Here is a 25862-nt window from a genome sequence, read left to right as displayed (position 1 = left end):
TTCAAACTCCTATCTCATCTTTGCAGACGATTTAGATCGATGCGCTTGAGGTATTGGTTTGATGTGATTTCCGTTTGGATAATTCCAATACAAATAGTTTGAAAATACAATTTATCGGTTGATAGGACGTCACGACTTGCGAGAGAATCGAAATTAGGTCAAATCGTGGATGAAAGTCATAAACCAAAAAAGACACGCTGACCCAAATCCACTTATGCGTAACACTAATAATTAAAATTGATACAATGACGACGGTTGGTGGATAAGGAAATAATTATGGCGCAATCTCCGAGAATTAATTCTGCGCTGGCATTTTTCCTTCGCTGATCGTCGTCAAATGCAGATTCACCCTCGAACAAGCCGAGAGTTCCGTGTGCGAAACCGAAAGGCGGCGACTATCGCGAGGCCAAAAATAAAGAAAAATAAAAGATGAACAAAATAAGAATAGGAGAATCCGTTATTTGCTTATTCTCGATGCGTCCCGCGCGAGTCTAATGTCCTCTATATAAGCTCAAGGAAACGAAAGCGCCGGGCCGTCGAGGAGAGCATGTATAGAAGAAAAGTTACGTCAGCGCGTTCATAGCCGCTGGCTCGCTCGCGCGTACGGAGAATTCGCTACCGGATTTTTCCTTTCGTTTTGGCGCGACACTTTTTTTTCACGTTTTCACCGCTTGGAAAGCGCCTTCGTCCAAACGATTCTCGACCGGCATTCGTGGCGACGCTGCGAGGAGGCCGTGCATCTTTTGCGTAAAATTCAAAAGGATGTGTCCTTGAATTCACGCTTGCAAAATAATTTCTTTCTTGTTTCGTTGCTGGAGGCAAAGATATTCTTTTTTTTTTTCAGCCGAGTGTCTTCATTGAGATCGTTCGGAATCTCTCAGGCGTTTTTATGCGCAAGGATAAAAATTTTTTACCGACTAGAAAGTGTCATCGACGCGTGCGCGTGCCCGAACGAAAACGAGTCTTGATCTTTCTCTTTATCGGCGAATCGTCGGAAATATTGAATGGGAATGGCCGTATTATGTATATCCAGGCATCATTAAAGAAACAGGTACGTTTTAATCGATTCTTCCCACAAGGTAAGTGCGGTTATATTGGCTGGATATATTCACGCGAATTAAAGCTCGGATTTGCATAATTAATTGGAAATAAAACTGGCAGTCGCGATTCCTACTTGGTGATTTTGCTGTCGTCGGGATGAAAACGACAGTGTTTCCGCGCTGCTAATGTACCCGTGTTTCCGATGGGGCTCGACTAACGGTGTTTCAATTTGGATTCAAAAAAGTTGCAAGTCCCAAACACTCCTTGATATTCTTCCGAGTGCAACGTCTTTATTTTCGGCAAGAATGAATTAGTCTATGGACGCGTCATTTTGCTTCAACTATACACCCATCGAGATCCAAAATCGACTGACAAAGTCCGTTCTCAGTTCTGTTGTTTTGAATGACAAGCGGAGCGAAGAAGTAGATAAGATCGATGACAAAGAGACGCGGGATTCCCCCGGTATCTTCATCGGCCTGATGCCAATGTCACGTGCTCGATGTACTTTATTTCGTCCACTGCAAAAAGTATCTTACATTTAAGCGGGATGGGGGCAAATAGTTTTCGAAATTCCTGAAAACTACTGTTTTCTCTCGTTTTGGCGAAGAGAACGACTCGAGCGCGTATGCAGATAACGCACACGAATAAAAATTGGAAAAGCATTTTCAAAAGTTCTAATTCTTGCCGTAGCCGTCCCGCTGGAGCCAACCGCGAGCACCAAACTCAATGATGATCTCTCCAAAGAAAGTTAGCGTTTCATCGATTGAAATCGGCTGTTGGTCAATAAATCTCGGCGGCCCATTCGTCGTGGCGTGTCCGGTCTAGCGTGAGGCAACCAACTTCTAACGCACCGGACAAAAGCGCGCGAGACACACCTATGTAAATATCGAGCGGCTTTCGATTTTCTCCGTTCGTTAGCGGCGCATTAATTATTCGCCGGATTTTTGGGAAAAAAGATATAGAAAGTTATTCAAAGACTTTGCGCGTTAGCGTTGTCGGTTAGGAAATCGAATTCGGAGTAACTAAAAGGACTCGCCTCCATGAGCTTTTTTATTGCTCTCGTCCGTCGAATACTGGACGAACAACAAACGCGGAGTTCCCGTTCACATATTACTTATACTGCTCGCACTCGACACTGCGCCTCCGCTCATCCGAACAACTACCTCGCTGCAAGAGTGCGAGCAAACAATTACGCAATCGATCGAAGCCTGCAAATACGCAAAAACAGTATCTAAGACGAACAGTTTTCTAGAGATCCACGGGCGTACAATAGGAGACGCGGCCGCTGAAAGCCAACGCGGAAAATAAATGAAGTCAAACAAACTCGCGACGAACAAAGCCCCACGGCTCTTTTCTTTCCAGTGGGTATATGCAAACGAGATCGACGCGCTCGTTTCATACGAGGCGAAAGTCGAGCGTTCAAACACACGTATCCCGCGAGCAAACTCCTATGGGCCACCGCTAATTCTACACTTACAGCTCCCGCGGTACACTCGCTCTTCTCCGTTTGCGTCTAACATTTTTCAAGCGTGCCTTCGTTCCCAATCGTATTCAAGCTGCGCGATTACTCTGTGAAGAGCGTTATTCTACTTTATTTCTTGCCTCGTCCTCGTAACAACCAAGTTATCAAACTTTGTAATTATACTAAAAATGCGTGACATCATAATTATATACTTCTTGTCTTATGATTATATGTGCAATGCGTATTACGTCTAGTGAGAAAGTAGATTAAAAAACAATTTTTTATGACACACTTTTCAATTGCGCAACATATGCAATATTTTCTCTTTCTAAGAGTATTATCATCATACATCAATCTCAGCGCTAATCTAATGTGTGTGTATGTGAGCTCCGAAATTTCAAAATCGCCGACAGGTGTTCCAATTACTTGCCAATCTGACCTAAAGATGGCGTGCGGCACTTAACTTAACCACCAAAAAAACAAAAACAATTGCATTCACGCTAGGTTACAGTAGCAATCTGCCCCAAACAACAACGATTTCGCGCACAATGTATATTCTTGTGTAATAACGATAAATTTGGCTCTCGTCAACAGTCGCCACGATTGAACGAGCAAAGATGAGCCAATTGTGTCGTTTGTGTGCAGAAGCAAAGTCTACTCACTCGTTTGTCGGTATTTACGAAACGGAAGGCCGGCGGCTTGACGTCGAGGCTAAAATCGCCAAATGCCTTCGTATCCAGGTAAATTTTTATTTATTTCGTTCCTCTATTGGGATCTCCGAAAATCTTAATTATTAACTTGTATGTAACCGCTACAGGTATTCATAAACGACTGCCTACCACAGTACGTATGTGTAGAATGTTGCGACCAATTAAACCAATGCAGCGACTTCTACGAGAGAACGAATCAAGCTCAAATTGATCTTCGTCGTATGTTACTAGACCCACGCAAGGTCAAAGAAGATCCACAAAATATTCCTGAGCCTGTACTCCAAGCAAGTGTCAATTACATTGAAAACACAGAAGTGGTGTTGTGTAAAGAAGAAGGTCTGGTGGATTCTACTGGTGTTGACCATTTTATTGAAGATAGTAACGAGGAATTGGTGAAAGATGAGACTTGCCAAATAACTAAAGAGGTTGAAGATGAGAGTAAGAGTTTGTCAACAACAGCTGTGGTAAAAAAAAAGACCAAGAAGAACAGTCAGGAAGACTCTGAGGAATTGTTGTGCCATGGAATTGAGAAAGAGAAAAGCGATCAGGAAAATGGAAAGTCTAATGTTAGAGTACCAGATAATTATATGACAGGTAGGTGTTTCAAAACTGAAAAAATTCAATAGCGTTGTAAATTGATTCCATTGTTGTAACATTACAGGTACAGATTCCGACATAGAGACTATTGTTCTAGGCAGGAAAAACAATAATGTCAAGGCTGAGAGGAAGAAACCTATGCGCATGGATAGGTATCCATGGCTATGTACAGATTGCAATGATAAACTGCCTAGCTTGGAGGCTCTGGAGGAGCATCACAAGACGATTCACAATCAAAAGGCTAAGTACATGTGTGTACAATGCTGCAAAGTTTATGAAAAATACTACGGCTTCCTTACACATGTAAAGAGACACAAGAACAAGTTGAAATATACGTAAGTTATTTTATTTAAGTCACTTGTTAAGATCTTATGAGATAGAGATTTGCAAATATTTGTCTTTTGTAGGTGTGACCACTGTGGTAAATCTTTTGTTCACAAGAAGGTTTTGGAGACACACAAAGCGACACATAGCGATCAAAGACCTTACATTTGTAGAACTTGTGGTAAAGCTTTCAGACAACAAAGTGCTTTATACATTCACAGTAGGTGCCATTTACCAGAAAATATGAAGAATAGATTTCCCTGTGATCAGTGTGATAAGAGGTATTGAAATTTTTTAATCTAATCAACGTTATTATTTTATTAGTTACATTAATAAAACAATTAATATTTAGTTTTTCTACAAAACCTAATCTCGTAACGCATAAACGCATACACTCCGGAGTTCGAAACTTTACCTGCGATCAGTGTGGTAAAAGTTTCATACAGAAAGGCAATCTAGAAGCTCACTTTTTAACACATTCCACAGATAAACCTTACAATTGTTCTCAGTGTCCTAAAGCGTAAGTTTTTACGCTTGAGTTTGTACAATTTTCACGCTTCTGGAATAACAACAAAAACAATTATATAAAAATGAAATTTTCAGATTTAAAACGCCATTGCAATTGAAAAAGCATGAGACGGTACATACGGGTGTTAAACCGCATCAGTGTGCTGTTTGCGGGCGAACTTTTAGAGAAAAAAGTACACTTAGGGAACATCATAGAATTCACACAGGTGCTATGCCGTTCGAGTGCGAATTTTGCGGCAAACATTTCAGATTTAAAGGAATACTTACTGTAAGTAAATTGTACCAAAATACTTTTATTGCTTTTGAACTTGACATTAACATAAGAAATCTGAAATTAATAATAATTGTCTTAGACCCACCGGCGTCAACACACAGGGGAACGACCGTATAGTTGCCAAGAGTGTCAACGACATTTCACTAATTGGCCTAATTATAATAAACATATGAAACGACGACATGGTATTAATACATCTCAGTCGAAAAACTTGCAACAGCAGCATCAGCATCAGCAACAGCAACAGCAACAGCAACAGCAAAATCAAGAGACTCAACAAAAGGTGCAAGAATCACAGCCACAGCTTCAATCACAAATTCATGTACAAACGTTTCAGAGTCCAACTGAACATATGGGATTGTCGTCTGGACATGCCACTGCCTCGACAGTTCAAGTACGCATAAAGAAATCTCAACATTTTTTGTAATATGCAATGATTGTCATATTGTTTTACTAATTTTTAATCTATAGGTGATCCAAGCAGTACCGCACGTAACAGTATCGACGCAACCAATTGTCTTGCAAACTCTTCCTTCGAGTGCCTCGGTAACGGCAATCCAAAATTTCTCCGAGAATAACGAAACAGTTTCAGTGTCGAGTACAGGTGTGACAAATCAGAACCATCAACGTGGAGGTTACTTCAATGCCATATCCACGCCGCTGAGCAACTTTATGCCAAGTAACTTGCCCTACAATTTTTATAATATACCTAATGTTGGTGAATCAGATCTTATACATCATAGATAAACTGTCGAGAATTTTATACCTAGACTGATTGTGTAGAACGAGTTGGTGGTAAAGTTATAAACTTTTTTGTATTTTTATACAGCTATGATTAAAAAGAAAGACGATTTTTACTCGTTATTTGTTAAGATAATAAACGAAAATGTTTGTACGATGTTTTAAACAAGTGTAAATCAAACATTTAAAAATTTATTGTATGTGGTATTACAAATAAAATTGTCATTTAGAAAAAAAAGGATTATACGATAAAAGTATTGCATAACGGATAGAAACTATCCGATGGTGCTTTCAAATTTCAGATATTCCAAATATAATTAATTAGTAATTGTCCAGAGTGTAATTGATTTGCAATTACATAATATTCAATAAGATGTACATGAAGATAAAAATTTGATACAAAATTAGTAATGTAATTAGTATTTTAGTATTGTAGGGTTCCATTAAGATATCCACTTCATTTACTATAATTTTATATAAAATAATTTTTGTATCTTAGAAGTTAAGTTTGAAAACACATGCTATCGTCATTTTATAAATAAGTCATTTTATAAAACGAGTATTGCGAAAAAATAGATTGTATTGTACACATATTTGCCTCTAGTTTTACTGATACGTAGTAATATATGCGATTTATTTTATAATACGTTTTTTAAAAATACGTCGCGATGACAATGTATGTTTTTGAGACTGTTTTATTATAATTTTTGTATTTTATATAAAAATTTGTATAAAAGTATGTCAAACACAAAAAAAAGGAATTTCTTTACAGATTACATTTTTTCTACTGTTACTCCTTAAAACTATGCAATAACTTAATAGAATAATTAACAGCCGTATTTACTCTTCGTCATTCTGTAACAATGTAAAACGTTTTGTTCACTAAAAAATTTGAACTTTTTTTGCTTAAAAATATCAATTATATAATTTTATATAATTTATACATAAAAATTGCTTACCTCTTCAATGTCTTCGTCGTCTTCAATAAAATTTTCTACAGTAAGTGGCACTTCTTCGACAACAGTTAAAGCGTCAATATCGCTTTCTTGGAGATTTGGCCAGAAGAGTTTGGTCAGATCGACCACGGAGTAAGCATTGCACTGTATCTGTTTCTCAATAAATTCCTTAAGATGATCGTACACGAAAATTAGTTCACGCTGCGGTGTTGGCTTCAGACCTGATGCAAAGTAAAAAAAAAATTTCTTATTCTTAGAAAATCTATTTAAAAAGATTCATGTAGTGAATTTTCTTACTTTTCAAATGTGCCTGATCTAATGTGAACAGATGAAGGTAAAAGCTAAGTTGGTTGTATAGTTCCGTTTCTTTGTGCTAAAAGACCATGATTTCTATGAACATTCGAATAAAAAAAACTTCAATTTTCATATTAGTAAAACTTACAATTCTGTGCACATTTCCATCGAGACAATGGTAACATTTGGGATACGAGCCTGCAGTATCCAAAGTAATCCTTCTCATGGTGTTTAAACAAGCAGGATTCTCGCACTCGGCTTCGCCATAATAATACTCCGAAATGAACTTTCTAATATCCAACTGAACTTTATTTTGTATAGCAAAAGCATATTTCCAAGGTGCCATGTGACACTCAGGATTTGAACACATTTCTAACGATGGTCGAACAACACCATCCTACGATATTTTACGAATTACAACACATGTTAAATCTGTAATGACTAGTACTTACAATTTCGGTAAGAACAGTCTTGATTTCCATCTCAGTTTTGCAGCTTTCATTTCTACAAGTGAACCTAAACGGGTGGCATTTATCGAAGCGGTTATCTTGAACGCAAAGCGGTACCTCGCCTGCCTCTTGATTCGAATAGACTTTTCTTGGTTTGTATAAATCTGCGACCCCTATAACATTTTGATAAAATTAACGTAAAGCTTTTGTTAAGAAAAAGAGAATGATTTCAAGGTATGTAATTTCATACCTAAACATTGAGCAAGTACGACATCGTCGATACCCTCGATAGGCTCGCAAATTCTCATGATGACAGGGTGTATCTGATTCAACAAATAGTAATTGACGTCTACTTTTAACTTGTTACTCTTTTTGAATTCTTCAATGTGATAAGCCCTTTCATGTGCCGATTTATCTGTATTGTCCTGCAATAAATTTGATCAAGTCAAAATACCAGTATAGGGACTTTCATGATATTTAAATTCAAATTGAAGATAATACGAACCAGGCAAATGATATAAGGAACCGTATCGCCAGCTTTCCATTTACGACCACCACTCTCGTTAAGTCTCAACGCGACAGTAACGTGCGACTGCTTCTTATCACCACCGTATTCATTTGGATTCTTCGATAACTGTTTGGTAATTACAAGACAAGATAAAGGAAGTTTTCCCTCGCGCAAACTATTACCGATATTTTGCAGTGTTTCGAAGATATTATTGATACGAGTCTCGCTACTTTCATCGCTCAATAGTTGATCAATGACTTGACTGAAATGAAGGAAAGATAATGTAAGAATTGAAGCTTGCAAATGATATTTATGACATACTTTCCGATGTCACAGGCGAGACCACACCAATCCCTCCTGACAATATCTAAACCTTTGAGTTCTTTGTTCGTTTGTATTTGTCCATTCGGTAGTTTCGTCATTGTAAGCACTGCGTATTTTTTCTTCTGCAACAGTAGAAGCTTTTTGAAAACACCATCAATGTCAAGCTCGACCTTCTTGTACATCTTGTTGACTTCTTTTTTAATCTCCTTGCCGATATTAAACACCTGGTCGTACTCCACGATGTTTGTATTTATCATTATTGAATCGGTGTCACCATAGATTACCTGAAAATAATAATCATCATTGTATACTTTTATATGTTAATAATTCTATTGAAATTTTTCAATTACATCGTAATTAGCCTTCTCAACGAGGGACTTGGTGCTCTGTAGAATTTCACGACCTTTCATAGTAACAAGTGCAGCAAGACCTTTGGCATAGAAACGACAGTGAGTTGCTCCTAAGCAACCGTACATCGAGTTGGCTGTGAGTTTCAAAGCCAATTGACGAATGTTATATTGCATTTTTAACTCGGGTGTGAGATTTGGTGCTTTCATTAACTTCTTCACTTCAACTCGACTTTGGACGAGTTTACGGATTTCTGTTGGTATAATTCCGGCGTCGACTGACGATTCCGGTAATGCTAAGTCCTGAAATAGAAAACTCATAATTGAATAATACTGAAATTGCGCATTTTTAAGTCGCATATTAATGTTTTTATAATAATTACCTCAAGAGGAGCAAAAGCAGCGCCAGACACCGTAGTAAAGCACAAATTAAATTCTTGGATAATACTCGGATACAATGAGTTGAAATCCATCAACAGAATCAATGTATCGTACAATCCCTTTTTTGGCTCTAAAACTAAACCACCAGCATACTGAGGTTTCTTCTTGTTAGCCTTAGCTTCATTATCGTCCTTCTTCTTCATCGACCTTTTGTCTGGTGTAATGTAACCTTTGTTATAGAACGCGTGAAGGAGTAAAAACTCATTTCTTTCCGCTCTACCAGCTGACAACGTTCTTGACAATGTGTTACCAGCGATGTTGGTTATTTGCAATGCTAAAGGGAGAATGTTTAGCTCAATTACGATAGAAAGTATGTACGAAGCTTCAACCATAGTCGTTTGGATAAGATTTTCTAGTTTTTCTGTAGATATATAGAATTTAGAACAGTCCTCTGGTTTGATTTCTTTACATTCGTATTCTTTTTTGTTTAATACCTGCAGATTAAACATTTACATATTATTAAATATTTTATATTTTGAGAAATTTGAAATTGAAACAAAATGTAGAAACTTACAGCAACACAGAGTGAAGTGAGATCATAACTCCTGACTTTCAAATTCAGCTCTTTTGCTGAGTTGGTAATATCGCAAATCGGACGACCGCAAAAGATTTGCCCGAACATCATTTTCCCCTAAAACCACGCAAAAGAAGATCATACTGAGTTAAAAAACTGAATTACAATAACTCATATACCTTGTTGTAAGTCGGCGCAGCACGTCTGAGTTTGCCAACAACGCTCCAGTTTCTAACTTTGAGTTCATAAATTTTACTCATAAGGACCTCAAATTGAAAACCAATGTCATAACCAACAATTATATCTGGATTGGAAGTACGAAGTATCTCTAAGAAACGTTCTAACAACTCGAGTTCTGTTTCACAAACTATTACTTTAGTTTGCTGAATTTTGGCAAGGTGGTCGCGAGCTTTCATTGGCCAGCCAGTGCATTTTGGATGCGTAACCACTGCAATATAAATGAGTTCTTTTTTGTTCATCGAAATATCAACTTCATTTACAAACAAAATGTTTATAAACTTACAGCAATAATGTGTTTCAAACGGCGGCTTCGGCGGAGCTTTATCTAGTTGAAATTTATGATGAAGTAACATACCAATATTTGCGATTTCATTCTTCTGTTGTTTAGGGTCCAAAGATACTTGAATGTTTAATGTGGCTATGGATACTGGTGGTATCAAGGAGAGTTGCTGAGGTGTCACTGTGACAAGCTCCAGTTTCAAACAGTTTGCCTTTAACAGTGAATTTCGTTAGTTTATTAATTATTACTCAAAGAACAGTAATATATAATCTAATTTTCAAACTCACCTGAACCTTGCACCAACTGTAGGGATTACTAGCCGGCACAGCAGCTTTAACGTCCAACCAACATGGTCCCTTGATGTTTCTCTCGATCAAAAGTAATTCCAAAGCATTGACAGATGTACCAAACACTGCCTCGATGAGTTTGCTCGAATAATTAGGATCTATGGGAGGATATTTCGCGGGGTAACGCACCTCGAGGTATTCAGTTTCAAATGGTGTTTCAGGGCGGTCAAAGGCGTACTTCTTTTTAACATTACGATAACGGAATTCGTCAATTCTCAAAGCTTTTAGGTGTTCATTGAACTCTGTGTGGATATCGCCAAAGTTGATCTCGTCATCGTAATCGTCATCTTCTATTTTTCTCGCCTGGAAAGAAAATGTATGTAGATACAACGACCGAGATTAAGATTCAACTATTTTTCCTTACAGTCTCCCTCGGCAGCAGATATATCCTTCTCGGTATATTTTTGACAGCAAGACTGCACGAAACATATTCGTTCAAGCTCTTCACGAAAACTTTACCAAAGAGGTAAACCACACCAGGTTGCTTATAGGCATCTTCAAAAGCATCCCACCAAAAGAACCGAAAGATCTTTTCACCAGCTTCATTCGTTATCGTTGGCAGCGGAAGAGGTTTATCTTCCGTGACTGATATTTTTGACGAGATTAACTTTGATACTTGCGTAAACTCGACTTCCCAGATTTTCGCGAATATGTTCTCGTCGTGTTTGTCTGCGTCTTTCTCTTTCCACATTTGAGATGTGTTGACTGGCTGCGTCACCGATGTGTCCATCTCGGTGTTGCCAAAGTCAATGTCGGAGATCTACAAGAAATCCAATGAATTAGAATGTTAAATATATATCATTTAAATATCATTTTTTAATATCGTTAAGTATGATAATTACATCTCCAATATATTGATTCAAATCTTCTCCATTAGTACTCTCGCTAGTAATATCAGCGCTGTTCATGCTCTGCCTCACTGAACTTGCAGTGCTATTAAATAATGATTTTGAATTTTTGACGGTGCTAGTTGAAGTGCAAATAGATGATGCAGCAGTCGAGAAATCATCAGCTCCAAAATCATCATCGAAATCCAGGCTTTCCGCTTCCATTATGGAATCAGTAGGTTCAGAAATTTTGGTTGTTTTGAGAACGTTTATTTCATCTTTGTTCAATGGTGAATCTAGAATTTCAATATGCTTGATCTTGGGTTTCAACCGGTTAATTTCATCTTTATTCAGTGGTGAATCTAGAATTTCAGTATGCTTGATCTTTGGTTTCGGTGTTCGATCTGGTTTGTCATAAAGGATCTGGTCATCTAAATCATCTAAGAGAGTTTTTTGTTTTGGTTTTGCTGTCTCTTTTATCATATTTGCAAATAGTTTGTTATCATCGATCCTGAAAGCAAAAAAATAATTAAACAACTTACATAATGCTTAAAATTATTATCAAAAGATTCTTACTCAGTAGGTGGCTTCTTTACAGCAAACTTGTTAAATCTCGGCGTTTGTTTCTCATTTTCCGAGCCCTTCTTATCTCTGTCCAGTTCTAACATAAGATCACCAAGGAAATCATCGTTTTCATCCGTGATTCTATCACTGGCTTTCTTTTTGTTAGCCATACTAGAAAACATGCTAGTGATGCTACTACTTGGTTTTTTTGTATCAGCTTCTCGCTTACGTTTACGTGGCCCTTTGGTATGATCATGATTCTTAGATGCTTTTTGGACGCTTTCATCATCCAAGTCGTCGTCAAAGATTTCACGGCCATCTTCCACATAGCCTGAACCTCCACCTATTGAATGAATTCAATAAACATATTATTTCTAAAAGTTTTGACATAGTTTCAAGATAAAGTAAAAGTTATATTAATTAAAAATAAAGGTAGGATGAAATTGAATTATTAGGAGTATAATAAAGAACGTAGTTTTATAAGATTAATAATTTTCATTTAAATTTATAATTAAAAGAAGCATAAAAAAGCCTTTTTTTTCATTTTACTATCGCTATAAAATAATCATGCTCTCATCTCTCTTGAGTCGTGGTTGATTATAGTAACTATTTTTGAGAATTTTTAATAAAATATCATGTAAATTAAGTGAATAAGTATGAAGTTTTTAAGTATATGAAATTGAGGCAGAATGTATAATCATATTTACCATCATCAACAATCCAATCATCGCACTGCCTCTTGAGAACAGTTTTGCTATATTCTGATTCCTCAACCTCATCATAGATATTGTCTATATCATTGACCTCGTACTTGTTTTTACTGCCTTTTAGCTGTTTAAACCGTTCAAGAGCAGACAATCGACCTGTTTTGTCTACTTTTTGACGTTTGCTCCTGTGGGTTGATAATGCTGAAATTCAATTGTTTAGATAAATTTAAGCTCGTGTAGAATATTTACAGATAATTGATGTTACGAGTGAAATAATAGGTAAATAAATTCCCTTATATATGCTTCATTCGACGTTGTTTCAAATAAAAGCAGTTGTAAAACTTTTTTAAAAGTATTTGATAAGATCAAAAGAAAGGATAGCACGTGGTAAGTACTTTTATCAAATGCAAATAATACTAACATTGCCATTCGTCAATCACAAATGTATTTAACGAGTGCTGTCGCGTACTCAAATTAATAATTGTTACTTACATTCGTCCATTGTTTCTCGTCAAAAGCATCTGCCAAAAAAAACAGCAACTACACTCTTTGACAGTCTTCTACCGAGCAGCAATGTAATGTGTTTGGTAACGCGAGTTTTGGCGGGATTGGTGATCACGTGACTATAGAGGCCTGCGTACGCAGCCTATCCAATCCGACTTTTGTTTTGAGTCTTAATTTTGACATATAATATATCGAAAACGTGGTTACATGCGTTAGTAACTTTATTCTGCCGCGAATCATTTGAAAATTGTATCCTTTTGTTGAGTAGAACTTAATTAAACGGACATATTCAATAATTGCCAGCTTGTACGTTTTTCATTTCATAGTGCTGACTTTTTATCATTTCATGCAAGCGTTACATTTATTAATTTATTTTATCATATTGTTATTTACTTAATTTTGTTTCAAAATTTATTGCGAGATGGCTTATAACTATTTTTTTAAATCCTAGTTAGAAATCTATCAATTTAATTGGCTTGCACGACGATGAAATGGGATCATTGTCGGTTTCCTTTTATATCTAATAGTCCATCAATCATTCAAGAGTAGATTCCTAGCCTCGCAAAATAAAAATTTTCGTTTACAAAGTGACTTTACGACAAAATTAACAGACGTAACGTAATGATTGGGGAAGAATCTTGAATTGTCTGAATGCAACTAAATAAAAATGTTATTCTTTGTTTTTTACCTGAAAAATTTGTTCTGCGATCGGAATTTTTTAATTAAGAAACTGTATTACACTTTAGCGGAAATTCCATAAAAAGAAATTAATTTATAAACATATTTTATTGTCTTGGAATTACGTAACCGTGATTTTAAATATTTCATCTTCTCTAATGCGAAAAGCTACTCGAATTAAGGACCTAAAACGTGATTTTTCTATTCAATAACGAGACATCGAAAATTGCTAGTTAATAATACTTTATGTTATCTTTTTCAACGAAAGGGAACGTTTTTCAGATTTTTTCCTTAAAATATTTACGACGATACATTTAATGTGATTCACCACGACACGTTTAATAAAGAATGAATGCTTAAAACACGGATGTGCCCATACGTGTACTGTTGATTTTCCGTTTGAGAGCGATGGAAATAGAAGTTCCCCCTCGCGAATTTTCGGCTGCCGAGTGCCGCTGAGCCCCGGCTAGACTTCACCAGTTTGCTCCTACTAAAAACGGAAAGTCAGACGCGAAATGCGCATACATTCTCGGATTTTTCTTCCAAATATACATAATACCAGAAACAATCGACTCAGACTTGAAACTCGAGCGAACACGTTTCGGAGTGGGAGACACGAAAACATTTATTGGAAGCACTTTAGCCACAACCTTGATTTTAAAAATAAAATGATATCTGGGTTCCTAATTGCTGATGAGCGTAGCGTCGTATTTTTTTTTTTCTCGTCCAAATTAATGTTCTAGACAGATGAGTTCTGGAACGTCTCCACTTGTTATGAGAACCTGCCTCTGTTATTTAATTGATTATACAATTTCGCTTGTAACCATTTACTGCGTCCATAAAATTTGTACTTTTAAATGGAGAAAACGAAACTTCTAGTATTATCTTTCAAGGTGAAATTCCTTGACTTATCAAATTCATTTCGTCTGATCAAGGTAACAGGTGAATCATTCTTCGTATTTGTAGTTATGTAAAAAATTTTGACCAGCTGAGATGTTGGTAATTCCGGATTTACCTGGTCGTTATTTTTATAGAACGGACTTTTATAAAGGAACCATTGAAAATATATTTTCATACATATCTTCAAATTGTAAACCATTGAAGAATTCTATGAGTTTTTTCATTTTTATTTTCGACTTTTAATGCAAAATTACAGTTATTGATTAATGTAAGTCAATAAATTTTTCATAAACAAGTTCTGTATAAAAATTCATAAAAAAATCTACTACCGTTTTTTGCATTAGAGAAATAGAAACAATGTTGCAAGCCCAAAATAAAATGAAGTTATTTACTGCTTTAAAATGTAAGACCGTAATTATATGAGTTTGGTTTGATTCAAAAGTTTGCTTTCCTACTTCGATAGTACTATGACTGGAAGACAGAGAAAAATGTTAAAAAGAAGCGAAATATCTTATCGGAAATAATTTATGTATAAAATTATAATAAATAAAAATCATTAGTTAGTAAGATTTGCTAACAGTTATTTACAATTTATAATCGTTTATGAATGTCAGATTTTTGACATATATAACAATAGTAAAGAGTTATTTTCTGTTAAAAAACTGTCATTATTCAATAATAACAGTTTTTTTCGTTACTAACGGTTATTTGCATTTTTATTCATCAAAACAAATTTATTTTGAGAAATAATAGATGCAAATAACTATAAATAATTGCAATTAATAGTTGTCATCAATTGGAATAAAAAATTAATAACTATGATGTGCAGTTAATTGTAATTATTAATTTTTCAATACCGGAAACAAATAAAGTACTTATAGGCGACAAAAATTGAATGATAATAACAATATATAAGTGTTTAAAATAATTCTTAATTATCACATATGATAAATATGATAAATATACTTTGCTATTAATAATAGCAAAGTTTTTTATGATAAAACGTTGCATTTCCGAAATTGTATATAACTGTTAATAACTGTATATAATTATTAGTGACAGAAAAAAACTGTTAATAACTGTTATACGTGTCTAGAGTCTGACGTTTATAAACTATTTTAACTGCAAATAACTGCATGCAACAATTTTACGCAAAAATTATTTCCAACAGGGATCTGCAAAATTATCGAAAATCGTAATGTTTGGTACAGATTTTCACATTAGAACAGAATTTATTTCATTATTTTATTATTTAACTGTAATACATTACAGAACAAATTACATTACTAGTATCATTGGTAATTGAGTAATGTGTAGAACCTAAGAGTTCAACCAATAGCTGCGGTAAGATATGGAACAAAAATTCAAATGCCTATTTTAGCTGCGGCTTGCTAATTTTAGCTGAACGCCGGCCAAACCCTATATGTTCAAGCGTTGATTTTGAATCGCAGTGTCGTTTATAAATATAAATTTTCATTGTTGATTGTTTCAATATAAACAATTTATTTTTCAGGAAAACGGATATTATTATAAGCTGAAATTGGTCTTTGAGTTATACGATCGTTTGGAAAATTAATAATCTGTTTTTAAATGAACAATCAAATTTTTACAAATAAAAATATGTAAAAGATCACACAATCGATGCTACCTAACATAGAATACTCTCGAATCGTATGTGCAACGTATTCCAGTACACGTAAAAACACTGGGCTATCTTAGCAATGTCTTAGCAATTATCGGCTCACTAATGCAGCTTATCGCGAAATTAATTGCCTTTTTGTTTGTAGCTTATTTTTTATTTGGAAAATGCATTTAGAACCGGTTGTATTTGCTTAGCGTAGTTTTATTTCGATTGTTTTTTGAATGGTGATTTAATGAATCCAAACTATTCACAACGTCACAAAAGGAAAAAATGGAAAAAAAAAACTTTTGTTTTGTTTGAAAATATATACCCCCTCTTTGGACTCGCTGACATATTTTTAACGTTTAAAAAACTGGAGTGTGCTAAATAGCTAGCATTCTCAAAAGAACTATTATTTACATATTGGGGCTTCTTGCTGTCAATAATATCATCGGATATTGCTAAATATAACTCAGGTCTTCATTTTTTTTTTCTAGTCGACGGAGTAACGCTCAAATATTGTAAACATTTAAAAAACTGGAATGTAAAGCAACTTAAAAAACAATTCTAAGTGAAACGTAAGTTTTCGAATGTGCGATACCTTCCTTTTGAATAGAACAATGAACTAAAGATCCATCGAATAACAAACAATGAAAATTTGAGCGTCACTGTAGTTGAAATATTATATTATTTGTATATGCTTGAAAAAGTTGACATTAGAAAACTTAACGCTCGTCGATGGAACAAGCTGTAGAGCTTGCAGCGGAATCCACCGTTAAGCATTAAACATTTGTACAACGTTAGAAGTGAAACGCTTGAGATTCTGAGATTCGCATGGAACACACGAAAGGTTGAATTACAAAAGAAGGGAGAAAGGAAACCGCGACCGAAGTTAGCCTGAAGTAAGGGAGGTCTCGTTGAGCTTTAGGAACGAAAATACCACGTGGGAGAAAGCAAAGTGGGTCAACTTAAAAAATTTGGCACTCCTAATTTTTTTTAGATAGCGCTGGCATATTTATACTGGTCGGAGACTTTGGTTGCTAATCGTCTCCCTCTGCCACGAATGACCATCGTCGGGAGCGTCAGCTTCGGACAATCGTCGCGATGATCGACAATGGCAAAGCACGCGGACATTGCAGTGAAAAGCGGAAAAATTGGCGAGCGAGCGCGAAGAGACGGCAAGTTGGGTCGGTCGTTCCGGCGACTCGAGAAAATGAGCAAGAACAAAGGAAAAAAGAGCGAGGAGGGCAGGTTGCGCAGCCGGCGAGCGCACTGTACGTGTTAGGAATGAGCGTGGTTGAATTTAGTGAGCGGCGCGAGGAGCCGCGCGGCGAGCCTTTTTCAGCATCTTTCGTGCAGCGTCGTCCGCGGGGGCGTGTAAACTAGAACATAAATTCGACGCGCGCCGCGCCTCTCGGCACAGACGCTATTTTACTCTGTCCGGTGCACGGTACGTAAGTCTCTCACACACGCCTTGCGCACGAGCTCGCTCTCTGCCTCTTTCGCGAGCCGCTCGTCGACGGGCCCGACTCCTTCGCTCTCGCTTACCAAGGCGGCTTTGCCAGTTTGCGACGCTCTTGTGACGCGCGACAGCAGTTTGCGGCCCGACCGCTGCAAGTTCGCCAAGTGTTTTGTTCTCTGCCACCCTTTGTCCATTGCCAAACCATCGCCTTGCCGTTTCGGACGCTACTCAGTGCTCGATTCTTCGATGCGCACGGCATATTGTAGCACTTTCGGAACATTAAACCACACCGCCGACACGCACACGCAATCATTCACAGTGACAAGCTCTTACTAACGTTCAAGTGGCAAAGCTCGCACTAATATTCGAGTAGGGAAGCTCGTGCTGCTGCTCGAGTTCAATTGCTCTATTTCAAATACTCACTTTTTACATATCATTATTTCATACTCTAACATCAATTGGCCCAGCACTTTTAAAATGTGTGCTAACGAGCAAAGTTAGGAGTAGCGCTCGAGCTCGTCGACAAGTTTCGATGCATTTTAGAATATCAAATCTTGTTTCATCGATAACCAGTTTTAGCATCATTTTTTAATTAACAATATTTTTCTTTCGCACCATTATATTCACCATTAATTAAATTATATTTTTCATTGTTTGCAACACTTTCTGCATTAATACATCTTATGCAAATACATTTTTGCAATGCGGGAAAATTTCTAACGATAAAAATACTTTTCAGCGACTTAATTTCGCAATTTTTGAAAATTTCAATTAGAAAAATAAAAAGAAATCTTTTTGGACTATTCAAGCCTTCGTTTCTACGGAAAATCGGCTGTGTTTGAAAAGTCGAAAATTTCGATCTATTTTTAAAAACGGCAGCGCGACTCAGAACCAACGCTTGAACATATAGGGTTCGGACGCCGTTCGTCTAAAATTAGCGACGCCTAACTTAAAATAGGTATTCGGATTTTCGTTCCGCACCCCACGGTAGCTGTTAGGAAATTTGATTTCGGCAGAATTCGTTCAGAATTTTCTTGGCGTATCTGGCAACGGTGTTATTAATAAATCGTTTTCTGAAATGAAATAGATTGAATTTCAATTTTTATTTTAATAATTTATACTTGGATTGTGCTAAGTACTAATTTTGAATGCTATACACACCTCAATGTATTACTTATTTTTCGCTTTTTATTAATTAAATCATAATATTCCATTGCATCAATTTTGTTTTTGTTTAAAACATTTTAAAATATGTTCTACAGAAAAACATTTGTCAATGGTTTAAAGTTGATAATTTTGTTTTTCTAATTTTGAAAAAACGGTTTGTGGTATATTTATACCAAAATATTCGATAATTTCGTATTTTACAATTTTCTGCCAAAACGAATCGAGTCATACAGACAGAAGTCGAAATAATAATTAATTAATAACCGCTACATCGATATACTAGAAAAACAGCACGTTAATTTATTTCTCATCGTCAAAAGTTTTCACTTGATTCTGTAAGTATCGTATTATTTAACAATTAGAATTCACTGATAATTGCGGAGGTCTATCATGGTGCAATTGTAAATTTCAATTATTATTGCAAAAATATTTTTCAGATGATAGATTATAAATTACGATTAAAAGTGATAATTGATAATTTGAAAACTTTCGGCGGCAGAACGCAATCGAACAAAATATTCATTTTTAAATGCATGATTTGCAATCGCTAAATCGATTTATCATGTAATTTTGACAAGCAACAATAGTAATGAATTGGATTCCGTTGCAGATAAAAGAATAATCAAGCCACAAGTATGTGCGACGACGAAGTAGCTGCCCTTGTCGTAGACAATGGATCCGGCATGTGCAAGGCCGGTTTCGCCGGGGACGACGCTCCGCGCGCCGTGTTCCCCTCGATCGTCGGTCGGCCCCGTCACCAGGGAGTGATGGTCGGTATGGGACAGAAGGACAGCTACGTGGGCGACGAGGCGCAGAGCAAGAGAGGTATCCTGACGCTCAAATACCCCATCGAGCACGGCATCATCACCAACTGGGACGACATGGAGAAGATCTGGCACCACACCTTCTACAACGAGCTGCGCGTGGCCCCGGAGGAGCACCCGGTGCTGCTGACCGAGGCGCCGCTCAACCCCAAGGCCAATCGCGAGAAGATGACGCAGATCATGTTCGAGACCTTCAACAGTCCGGCCATGTACGTGGCCATCCAGGCCGTGCTCTCGCTGTACGCTTCCGGTCGTACCACCGGCATCGTTCTCGACTCCGGTGACGGCGTCTCCCACACCGTGCCCATCTACGAGGGCTACGCCCTGCCCCATGCCATCCTCCGTCTCGACTTGGCCGGCCGCGACTTGACCGACTACCTCATGAAGATCCTCACCGAGAGAGGCTACTCCTTCACCACCACGGCCGAGCGCGAAATCGTGCGCGACATCAAGGAGAAGCTCTGCTACGTCGCCCTCGACTTCGAGCAGGAAATGGCCACCGCCGCCGCCAGCACCTCCCTCGAGAAGAGCTACGAGCTTCCCGACGGACAGGTCATCACCATCGGCAACGAGAGGTTCCGCTGCCCGGAAGCCCTCTTCCAGCCCTCATTCTTGGGTATGGAGTCCTGCGGCATCCACGAGACCGTCTACAACTCCATCATGAAGTGCGACGTCGACATCCGTAAGGACCTGTACGCCAACAACGTGCTGTCCGGTGGCACCACCATGTACCCCGGTATCGCCGATCGCATGCAGAAGGAAATCACCGCGCTGGCACCCTCCACGATCAAGATCAAGATCATTGCTCCCCCCGAGAGGAAATACTCCGTATGGATCGGAGGCTCCATCCTTGCCTCCTTGTCCACCTTCCAGCAGATGTGGATCTCCAAGCAGGAATACGACGAATCAGGCCCAGGCATTGTCCACCGCAAGTGCTTCTAAACTACGAAAACAACGAAGCGATATCTCTATCTATTTACGTCATACTTCTATATGTTCATTATATTTATTGGTAATGCGTTGCCACTTTTTGTAATCGAACCATACGAATAACGGTTCGACTATTTTCTCATTCACAAGCAACGTTGTAACGAAAATTTTTTTTCAAAATATTTATTCTCTTGGAACACCAGTAAAATTTTGTAAGAATCAATACCGTCATCTTTTGTATATATCCCTACATTAAAAATAAATATTATTTTGTGAAACATGATTTTCTTTTTCTCTTGATAAGTTTTGAAATCGTTTGATTGAAAAAACACGTTCAAATGGTCTCAAACTTTCAGAGAGTTCGATATCAATTTCATCAATTAATTAAGCAATTATAACTTTTTCCACATTAAATTAGTGAATATTTCCAATTAAATCGAAAACAGCTGTCTGTATTAAATTCATAAAAATCAGTTACTTTGCTTGTAGTAGAGATATTTATGGCAATAATTATTGAAAAAAGTAGGCATGCGTGGTCATATATTTCGTAAATTGTATAATAATAGAAGTTATGATTTCTACGCCTGGAAACTTTCAACGTGTTTTCATGTTGCACTTTATTATTCACGGAAAAGCTCTTACTCAACATTTATATGACATTTCTCATTTTAGCTCTACTTAGGATTGTCTTATAAATATTTGTAACTTATATTTCGAAGTAAAAATAGCTCTGAATGATAGCAACAAATACTACCTCAATTTATATCACAGAAGTTTTAATTTATCTCTAAATTACAATATTAGCAGACATTGATCTTACGTATAATCCCTTACCTTTTTGTAGTTTATTCGACCCTCTCAAATAAACATTTCTTATTGTAAATTTGAACTTACTTTTAGCTTCTTAAATTTAAATATGGCTCAAAACTTATAGCTGTTGATGTATTTTGTCGCTTTTTTCTATATGCATCCACCTGTGTGAATAAACTCATCACAAAATAACTTAACTTTTTATGGAATCATTGATTTCATTCAAAATTATATTTTTCATTGTGAAATAAAATATATTATTTATTCTATTAAGTAATGCGATTGAACGTTGGAATGTGCATAAAAGTTAATGATGAGCGAAAAACTGATGTATTGTGAGTCCTCACATCTTAAAATGTTTCTATAACATTTTAAGAACTCTATTTTTTTTATAAAATCAAAACTTGTTTCACGAAAAAGCAATACCGGATTATAAAATTACACGCAGTAATTTTCCCGAAATACGTATCGTAGATTTCGCCTCTTGTTCAGTATTAGTTTTTAGCAATAGCGACAGTCATCTCGCCTTAATGAAGTATTAGAGGAGGCAGGATGACTGATATATTTCGTGTAAACTGAAAATTATTCCAGTAAAACGATTTTTCTCCAAGTGCTAATTTGCTATAACATCCTGTTGAGCGCTAAAGGTGAAAAAAGATGTTATGCAAAATGTTGAATTCCAGTTGAATTGGAGGAGAGGAAAACAATCTGAGTGATTTATTTCAATAAATTTATTTTAATAAAATATTATGAGTAATTTATAGTATTACAGTGGTAGTACATTATTTAAACGAAATATTATATAATAATAGTTAAATCTTCATTTAGGGTGTTTTATTTTGAAGTAATAAGTTTTAAGCACTCAATATCTCGCTCCTCTAAATAATCAACTATTTGATCAGCGATGAAAGGATAATTATCATACTCGAACTTCATCAGTGTAGAACAATTCTTAGCTGCTGCTTTCTTCAGCTCAACCATTCGACTAGCTTTTTCTACCCTCTTGTATAGTATATTGTTGAAATAATCAATTGTCGTCTCGTAATTGTTCAACAAAGCCTTGAATTCCTTGTTACGTAAATAATGCTCCATTTTTTTTGAACTCAGTGTAAGTAAGTCAAACAACGTGATCGACGGGTAGATTGTCATAGAAAGCTGTCGATGGCAATATTCAAAGTAAGATTTGAATCGAATATTGGAATCGATTTTATTGCGAATAAGTTCGAGAATAGATGTTCCGACTAACTCTTGCAAAGCTAAATGAGCGAGCATAAGTTTCGCCAATACAAAGTTTTTTTTATCCTTTAACAATGCATCAAAGATTGTTCTACTGCTGTCACCAGCAATTTTTATTTGTAAATTTGCGCCATGCCCCAGCAGAACTTGAATGGCCCCAAGTTTTTCTTCGGCATTCTTCATTTTGCTGATAATGGCTATATACAAAGCTGTCATGTTATCGTAATCGATGGCTTCGATGTCAGCCCCTTCATTGAGTAAAAACTTCACACCACCGACGTTTCCATTCATTGCTGCATACATCAATGGCGTCCGTCCAAAATTATCACGCATATCCACATCGAAATTTTTACCGTGCAGTTGCTCCGTAACATGAGGATGAGGGTTCATTGCAAGAACGTGAACTAAAGATTGTCTGTCAATATCAGGCACGCATAAATCGATATTTGTCTGCACTAATGTCTTAATGACTTCTTTATTTGCCTCAATCAACACATTGAAACAGCTTAGGTAATAAATCAAATTTTGATATTCGAGTACCACTTTTAGGATCTCAACCCTTCTAGTATCTTTCATTAACCATTCAATGCAATTGACAAAACTAAATGCACTGTAACCATTTACGTCCTGCTCCATTATATCACTCCCAGCTCTAAGCAAAATGCTTATGACATTTTTGCATGGCAAATCAGATTGAAAGCTTTTAACTATTGGAGTTTGTCCAAGGTTATTTTTGGGGTCAACATTGCTACCTAAGTCTATAAGAAACTGCACAATCTCTGGATTTCCATATTCAGCTGCATAATGTAATAATGTATTATTTTTTTCATCGACTGCATTATGCACAGATGTAGTAGTGATAATCGACTTGACTTCGTCATTATCCTGGCTGTTAATTAAATAAACTAATGTACAATCACTAGAAAACTGAAATAGAAATTAAAATTTATTTAAATAATTTCCCTTTTAGAAAATAATTAATTGTCATTGTTCAAAAATTAAGCAAATATTGGAAGCATAAATATATGAAAACCAAATTATCAATTTTTCATAATACGGTACTTATTTATAGCAATAATTCAATTTTTTTGCTGAGGTATACAAGAGTTTTATTTTATATATCTACATGGTATTTAATAATACTATATCAACTTTTGATTATTATAAAAGAAATTATTGTACTCGTGTATAGGCTAGACTAAGTTCTCGTAGCCTCGTCACAAACATGCGATGTACATTACACATAATGACGCTAGTGATTTATTGTAATGATAAAAAATAAACTTAAGATTAATGATGTTTTTTCTCACATGTTGGTTTTTCTGGTTATTGTAACATTAAAATAATTTCCTTGTTCATTTTACAAAGATTAATTTGAATTTTGGCGCAATATCAAGCATCACGTGATATTTGACATTCACGGGCCGTAGGCCGTTAGGACATCCACATATAAAGGGGAAGATTAAAAAGTATGTATGTAAACATAGAACGAACGGTTATATTATCTTTTTATTCAACACGTCGTAAGGAAAGTACTTTCCGTAGTTTTCCGTATCCTCGTCGACGAAAATTGCGCGCTTAAACTTAACTCGATGGAAATTGCGCTTAACTTCGTACTTTCTATTGAGTTTTCAAAAAGTATCCGGTGTGTAATTATGTTACAACCCTAATAACCGATAAAATAAATGTTTAAATTTGACTTACCAACATTGTAGATATATAATTACTAATATATAATTACTGTGTGGAAAAACTATTTTGTCAAATCAATTGTTGGTGAAAATGTGCAATCTTCTACTTGAATCACGATGTCACTCGTTTTTTTTCGAATTAATCAAGGATGTAAAAAGTGGGACGATTTTACCCACCAAGATAGACAGACTCGTTTAATGGAATACCCCCCCCCCCGGGGCTAGTTTTAGACCCATCTAGCAGAGGCTTTAGGCCCCGGTCCCATAGGTTACCCAACGTGAATTGAATCGCGACCCCCCCCAGTTAGGTTGGTATGAGTGCTACTTTCAGTCCGTAACGGTGGTTTTCAGATCGGCCATAGTATAACGCTCGTTCTTAAATTATATAATTAAAACCTAAAATCAAATAATCAAGCATCTAAATTCATTGTTCGCAAACAATTAATTTTAAACCTAAAAACAAATTAGTAACGTTTTAGCTTTTTATCGTATCTTAAAACGAATTTTCATTTTTGAATTTTCCCGCGGTTTTTTCGTTCCGATGCAACGACGGAATTCTCATACCAACCTAACTGGGGGGGTCGCGATTCAATCCACGTTGGGTGTACGTATGAATGCGGACGGATACGGACGCGAATCGCAACTCTAGTAACATCACTAAAAATATCTAGTTCGATTATTTAGTACCAACACTACCGGTAGTGAGCAAAAGTAACTGTTGTTTAAAACTGTAGCGCCGAACGTACCACATTTAATGAACGCTTATATTTAACCTTTACATTATTGCAGTCTATAAGATGGCAAATGATAGAGAATTGATAGACTTTCAACTACAATTAGTGGAATTAGGCCTTAATTTTATGGAAGTACTTGAATGTATGAGAAGAAGAAGAAAATATATATAAATGATATGTATTAATCATCCCAAAAGCTTTTTTTACATTAGCATACTCATCAATAAGCAATATTCATGAGAATTTGAAAAGTAAATTATAGACCTGACACTTGAACATTAAATGTGGTACGTTCGGCGCTACAGTTTTAAATAACAGTTACTTTTGCTCACTACCGGTAGTGTTGGTACTAAATAACCGAACTAGATATTTTTAGTGATGTTACTAGAGTAGCGATTTGCGTCCGTGTCCCGTCCGCATTCATACGTAGCTATGGGACCAGGGTCTAACACATGAAGTTGATAATTCCATGTGCGCATAACCAACACTAAAATAAAGCCTTTTCGGTCTGTAATCTGTATGCACCGTAATTTCACTTCTGGTTTGGGCCTTTAAAAAATCATATTTAGCGATTGAACAACGCGTTTATTACACGTGAAATCAATTTACTTTGATTTCAGTTCCAAATGATTTACTTGACTGTAAATTGATCGCGCTGTGTTATACTTATTAGTATTTGCTATTTTATTTCTTATTCTCCAGCACTCACGCTATACGACACAATGATCAGCATCGATAACAAATGTCGTCTGCTTGGCAGTATATTTAAAATTCGCGCGTATCAACTGAAGTTAGTTTCCCTCTAAGAATATTTAGGGGAAAAAATCGAA

At 36.4% G+C, this 25862-nt stretch overlaps 4 protein-coding genes across 4 annotated transcripts; 2 read left to right on the top strand and 2 right to left on the bottom strand.

Annotated features, from left to right (window-relative positions):
* Nucleotides 1–3003: 3003 nt before the first annotated feature.
* Nucleotides 3004–5686, top strand: LOC131665638 (zinc finger protein 329-like). Its single transcript, XM_058937676.1, has 8 exons — nucleotides 3004–3243; nucleotides 3321–3807; nucleotides 3875–4145; nucleotides 4218–4415; nucleotides 4487–4654; nucleotides 4738–4930; nucleotides 5016–5330; nucleotides 5408–5686. Exons 1-8 carry the CDS (start codon nucleotides 3121–3123, stop codon nucleotides 5681–5683), a joined length of 2031 nt encoding a protein of 676 aa, XP_058793659.1. The 5' UTR covers nucleotides 3004–3120; the 3' UTR covers nucleotides 5684–5686.
* Nucleotides 5687–6401: 715 nt separating this feature from the next.
* Nucleotides 6402–13047, bottom strand: LOC131665637 (DNA polymerase alpha catalytic subunit). Its single transcript, XM_058937675.1, has 19 exons — nucleotides 12968–13047; nucleotides 12476–12676; nucleotides 11781–12111; nucleotides 11220–11715; nucleotides 10742–11137; nucleotides 10318–10680; nucleotides 10034–10241; nucleotides 9690–9958; nucleotides 9511–9627; nucleotides 8939–9430; nucleotides 8559–8858; nucleotides 8206–8492; nucleotides 7882–8146; nucleotides 7627–7801; nucleotides 7380–7549; nucleotides 7076–7324; nucleotides 6931–7006; nucleotides 6637–6854; nucleotides 6402–6532 (listed from the first exon to the last, which is right to left on the bottom strand). Exons 1-19 carry the CDS (start codon nucleotides 12975–12977, stop codon nucleotides 6518–6520), a joined length of 4638 nt encoding a protein of 1545 aa, XP_058793658.1. The 5' UTR covers nucleotides 12978–13047; the 3' UTR covers nucleotides 6402–6517.
* A 4430-nt stretch (nucleotides 13048–17477) lies between these two features.
* On the top strand, nucleotides 17478–20784 carry LOC131665716 (actin, clone 205-like). Its single transcript, XM_058937773.1, has 2 exons — nucleotides 17478–17628; nucleotides 19418–20784. Exon 2 carries the CDS (start codon nucleotides 19443–19445, stop codon nucleotides 20571–20573), a length of 1131 nt encoding a protein of 376 aa, XP_058793756.1. The 5' UTR covers nucleotides 17478–17628; nucleotides 19418–19442; the 3' UTR covers nucleotides 20574–20784.
* A 1421-nt stretch (nucleotides 20785–22205) lies between these two features.
* LOC131665697 (E3 ubiquitin-protein ligase MIB2-like) lies at nucleotides 22206–24465 on the bottom strand. The gene is made up of 2 exons (XM_058937754.1): nucleotides 24312–24465; nucleotides 22206–23534 (listed from the first exon to the last, which is right to left on the bottom strand). Exons 1-2 carry the CDS (start codon nucleotides 24315–24317, stop codon nucleotides 22206–22208), a joined length of 1335 nt encoding a protein of 444 aa, XP_058793737.1. The 5' UTR covers nucleotides 24318–24465.
* Between the last annotated feature and the right edge of the window lie 1397 nt (nucleotides 24466–25862).

Source organism: Phymastichus coffea, unplaced genomic scaffold (assembly GCF_024137745.1).
Source record: "Phymastichus coffea isolate CEN01 unplaced genomic scaffold, Cenicafe_Pcof_1.1 PCOF00053, whole genome shotgun sequence".
In the NCBI taxonomy this organism is placed as follows: domain Eukaryota; kingdom Metazoa; phylum Arthropoda; class Insecta; order Hymenoptera; family Eulophidae; genus Phymastichus; species Phymastichus coffea.
The sequence above is the reverse complement of the archived record's forward strand: the minus strand, read 5'-3'. Positions and strand labels throughout refer to the sequence as shown.

Bases quoted from the DNA above. Each gene is read 5' to 3' on its own strand.
- LOC131665638 (XM_058937676.1), top strand. From the start codon at position 3,121: ATGAGCCAATTGTGTCGTTTGTGTGCAGAAGCAAAGTCTACTCACTCG. The intron at 4,146-4,217 runs GTAAGTTATTTT...TGTCTTTTGTAG, and splicing joins AAGAACAAGTTGAAATATAC to GTGTGACCACTGTGGTAAAT. The intron at 4,931-5,015 runs GTAAGTAAATTG...TAATTGTCTTAG, and splicing joins GATTTAAAGGAATACTTACT to ACCCACCGGCGTCAACACAC.
- LOC131665637 (XM_058937675.1), bottom strand. The intron at 10,681-10,741 runs GTAAGGAAAAAT...TTTTCTTTCCAG, and splicing joins ATCTGCTGCCGAGGGAGACT to GCGAGAAAAATAGAAGATGA. The intron at 7,007-7,075 runs GTAAGTTTTACT...ATGGTCTTTTAG, and splicing joins ATGGAAATGTGCACAGAATT to CACAAAGAAACGGAACTATA.
- LOC131665716 (XM_058937773.1), top strand. From the start codon at position 19,443: ATGTGCGACGACGAAGTAGCTGCCCTTGTCGTAGACAATGGATCCGGC.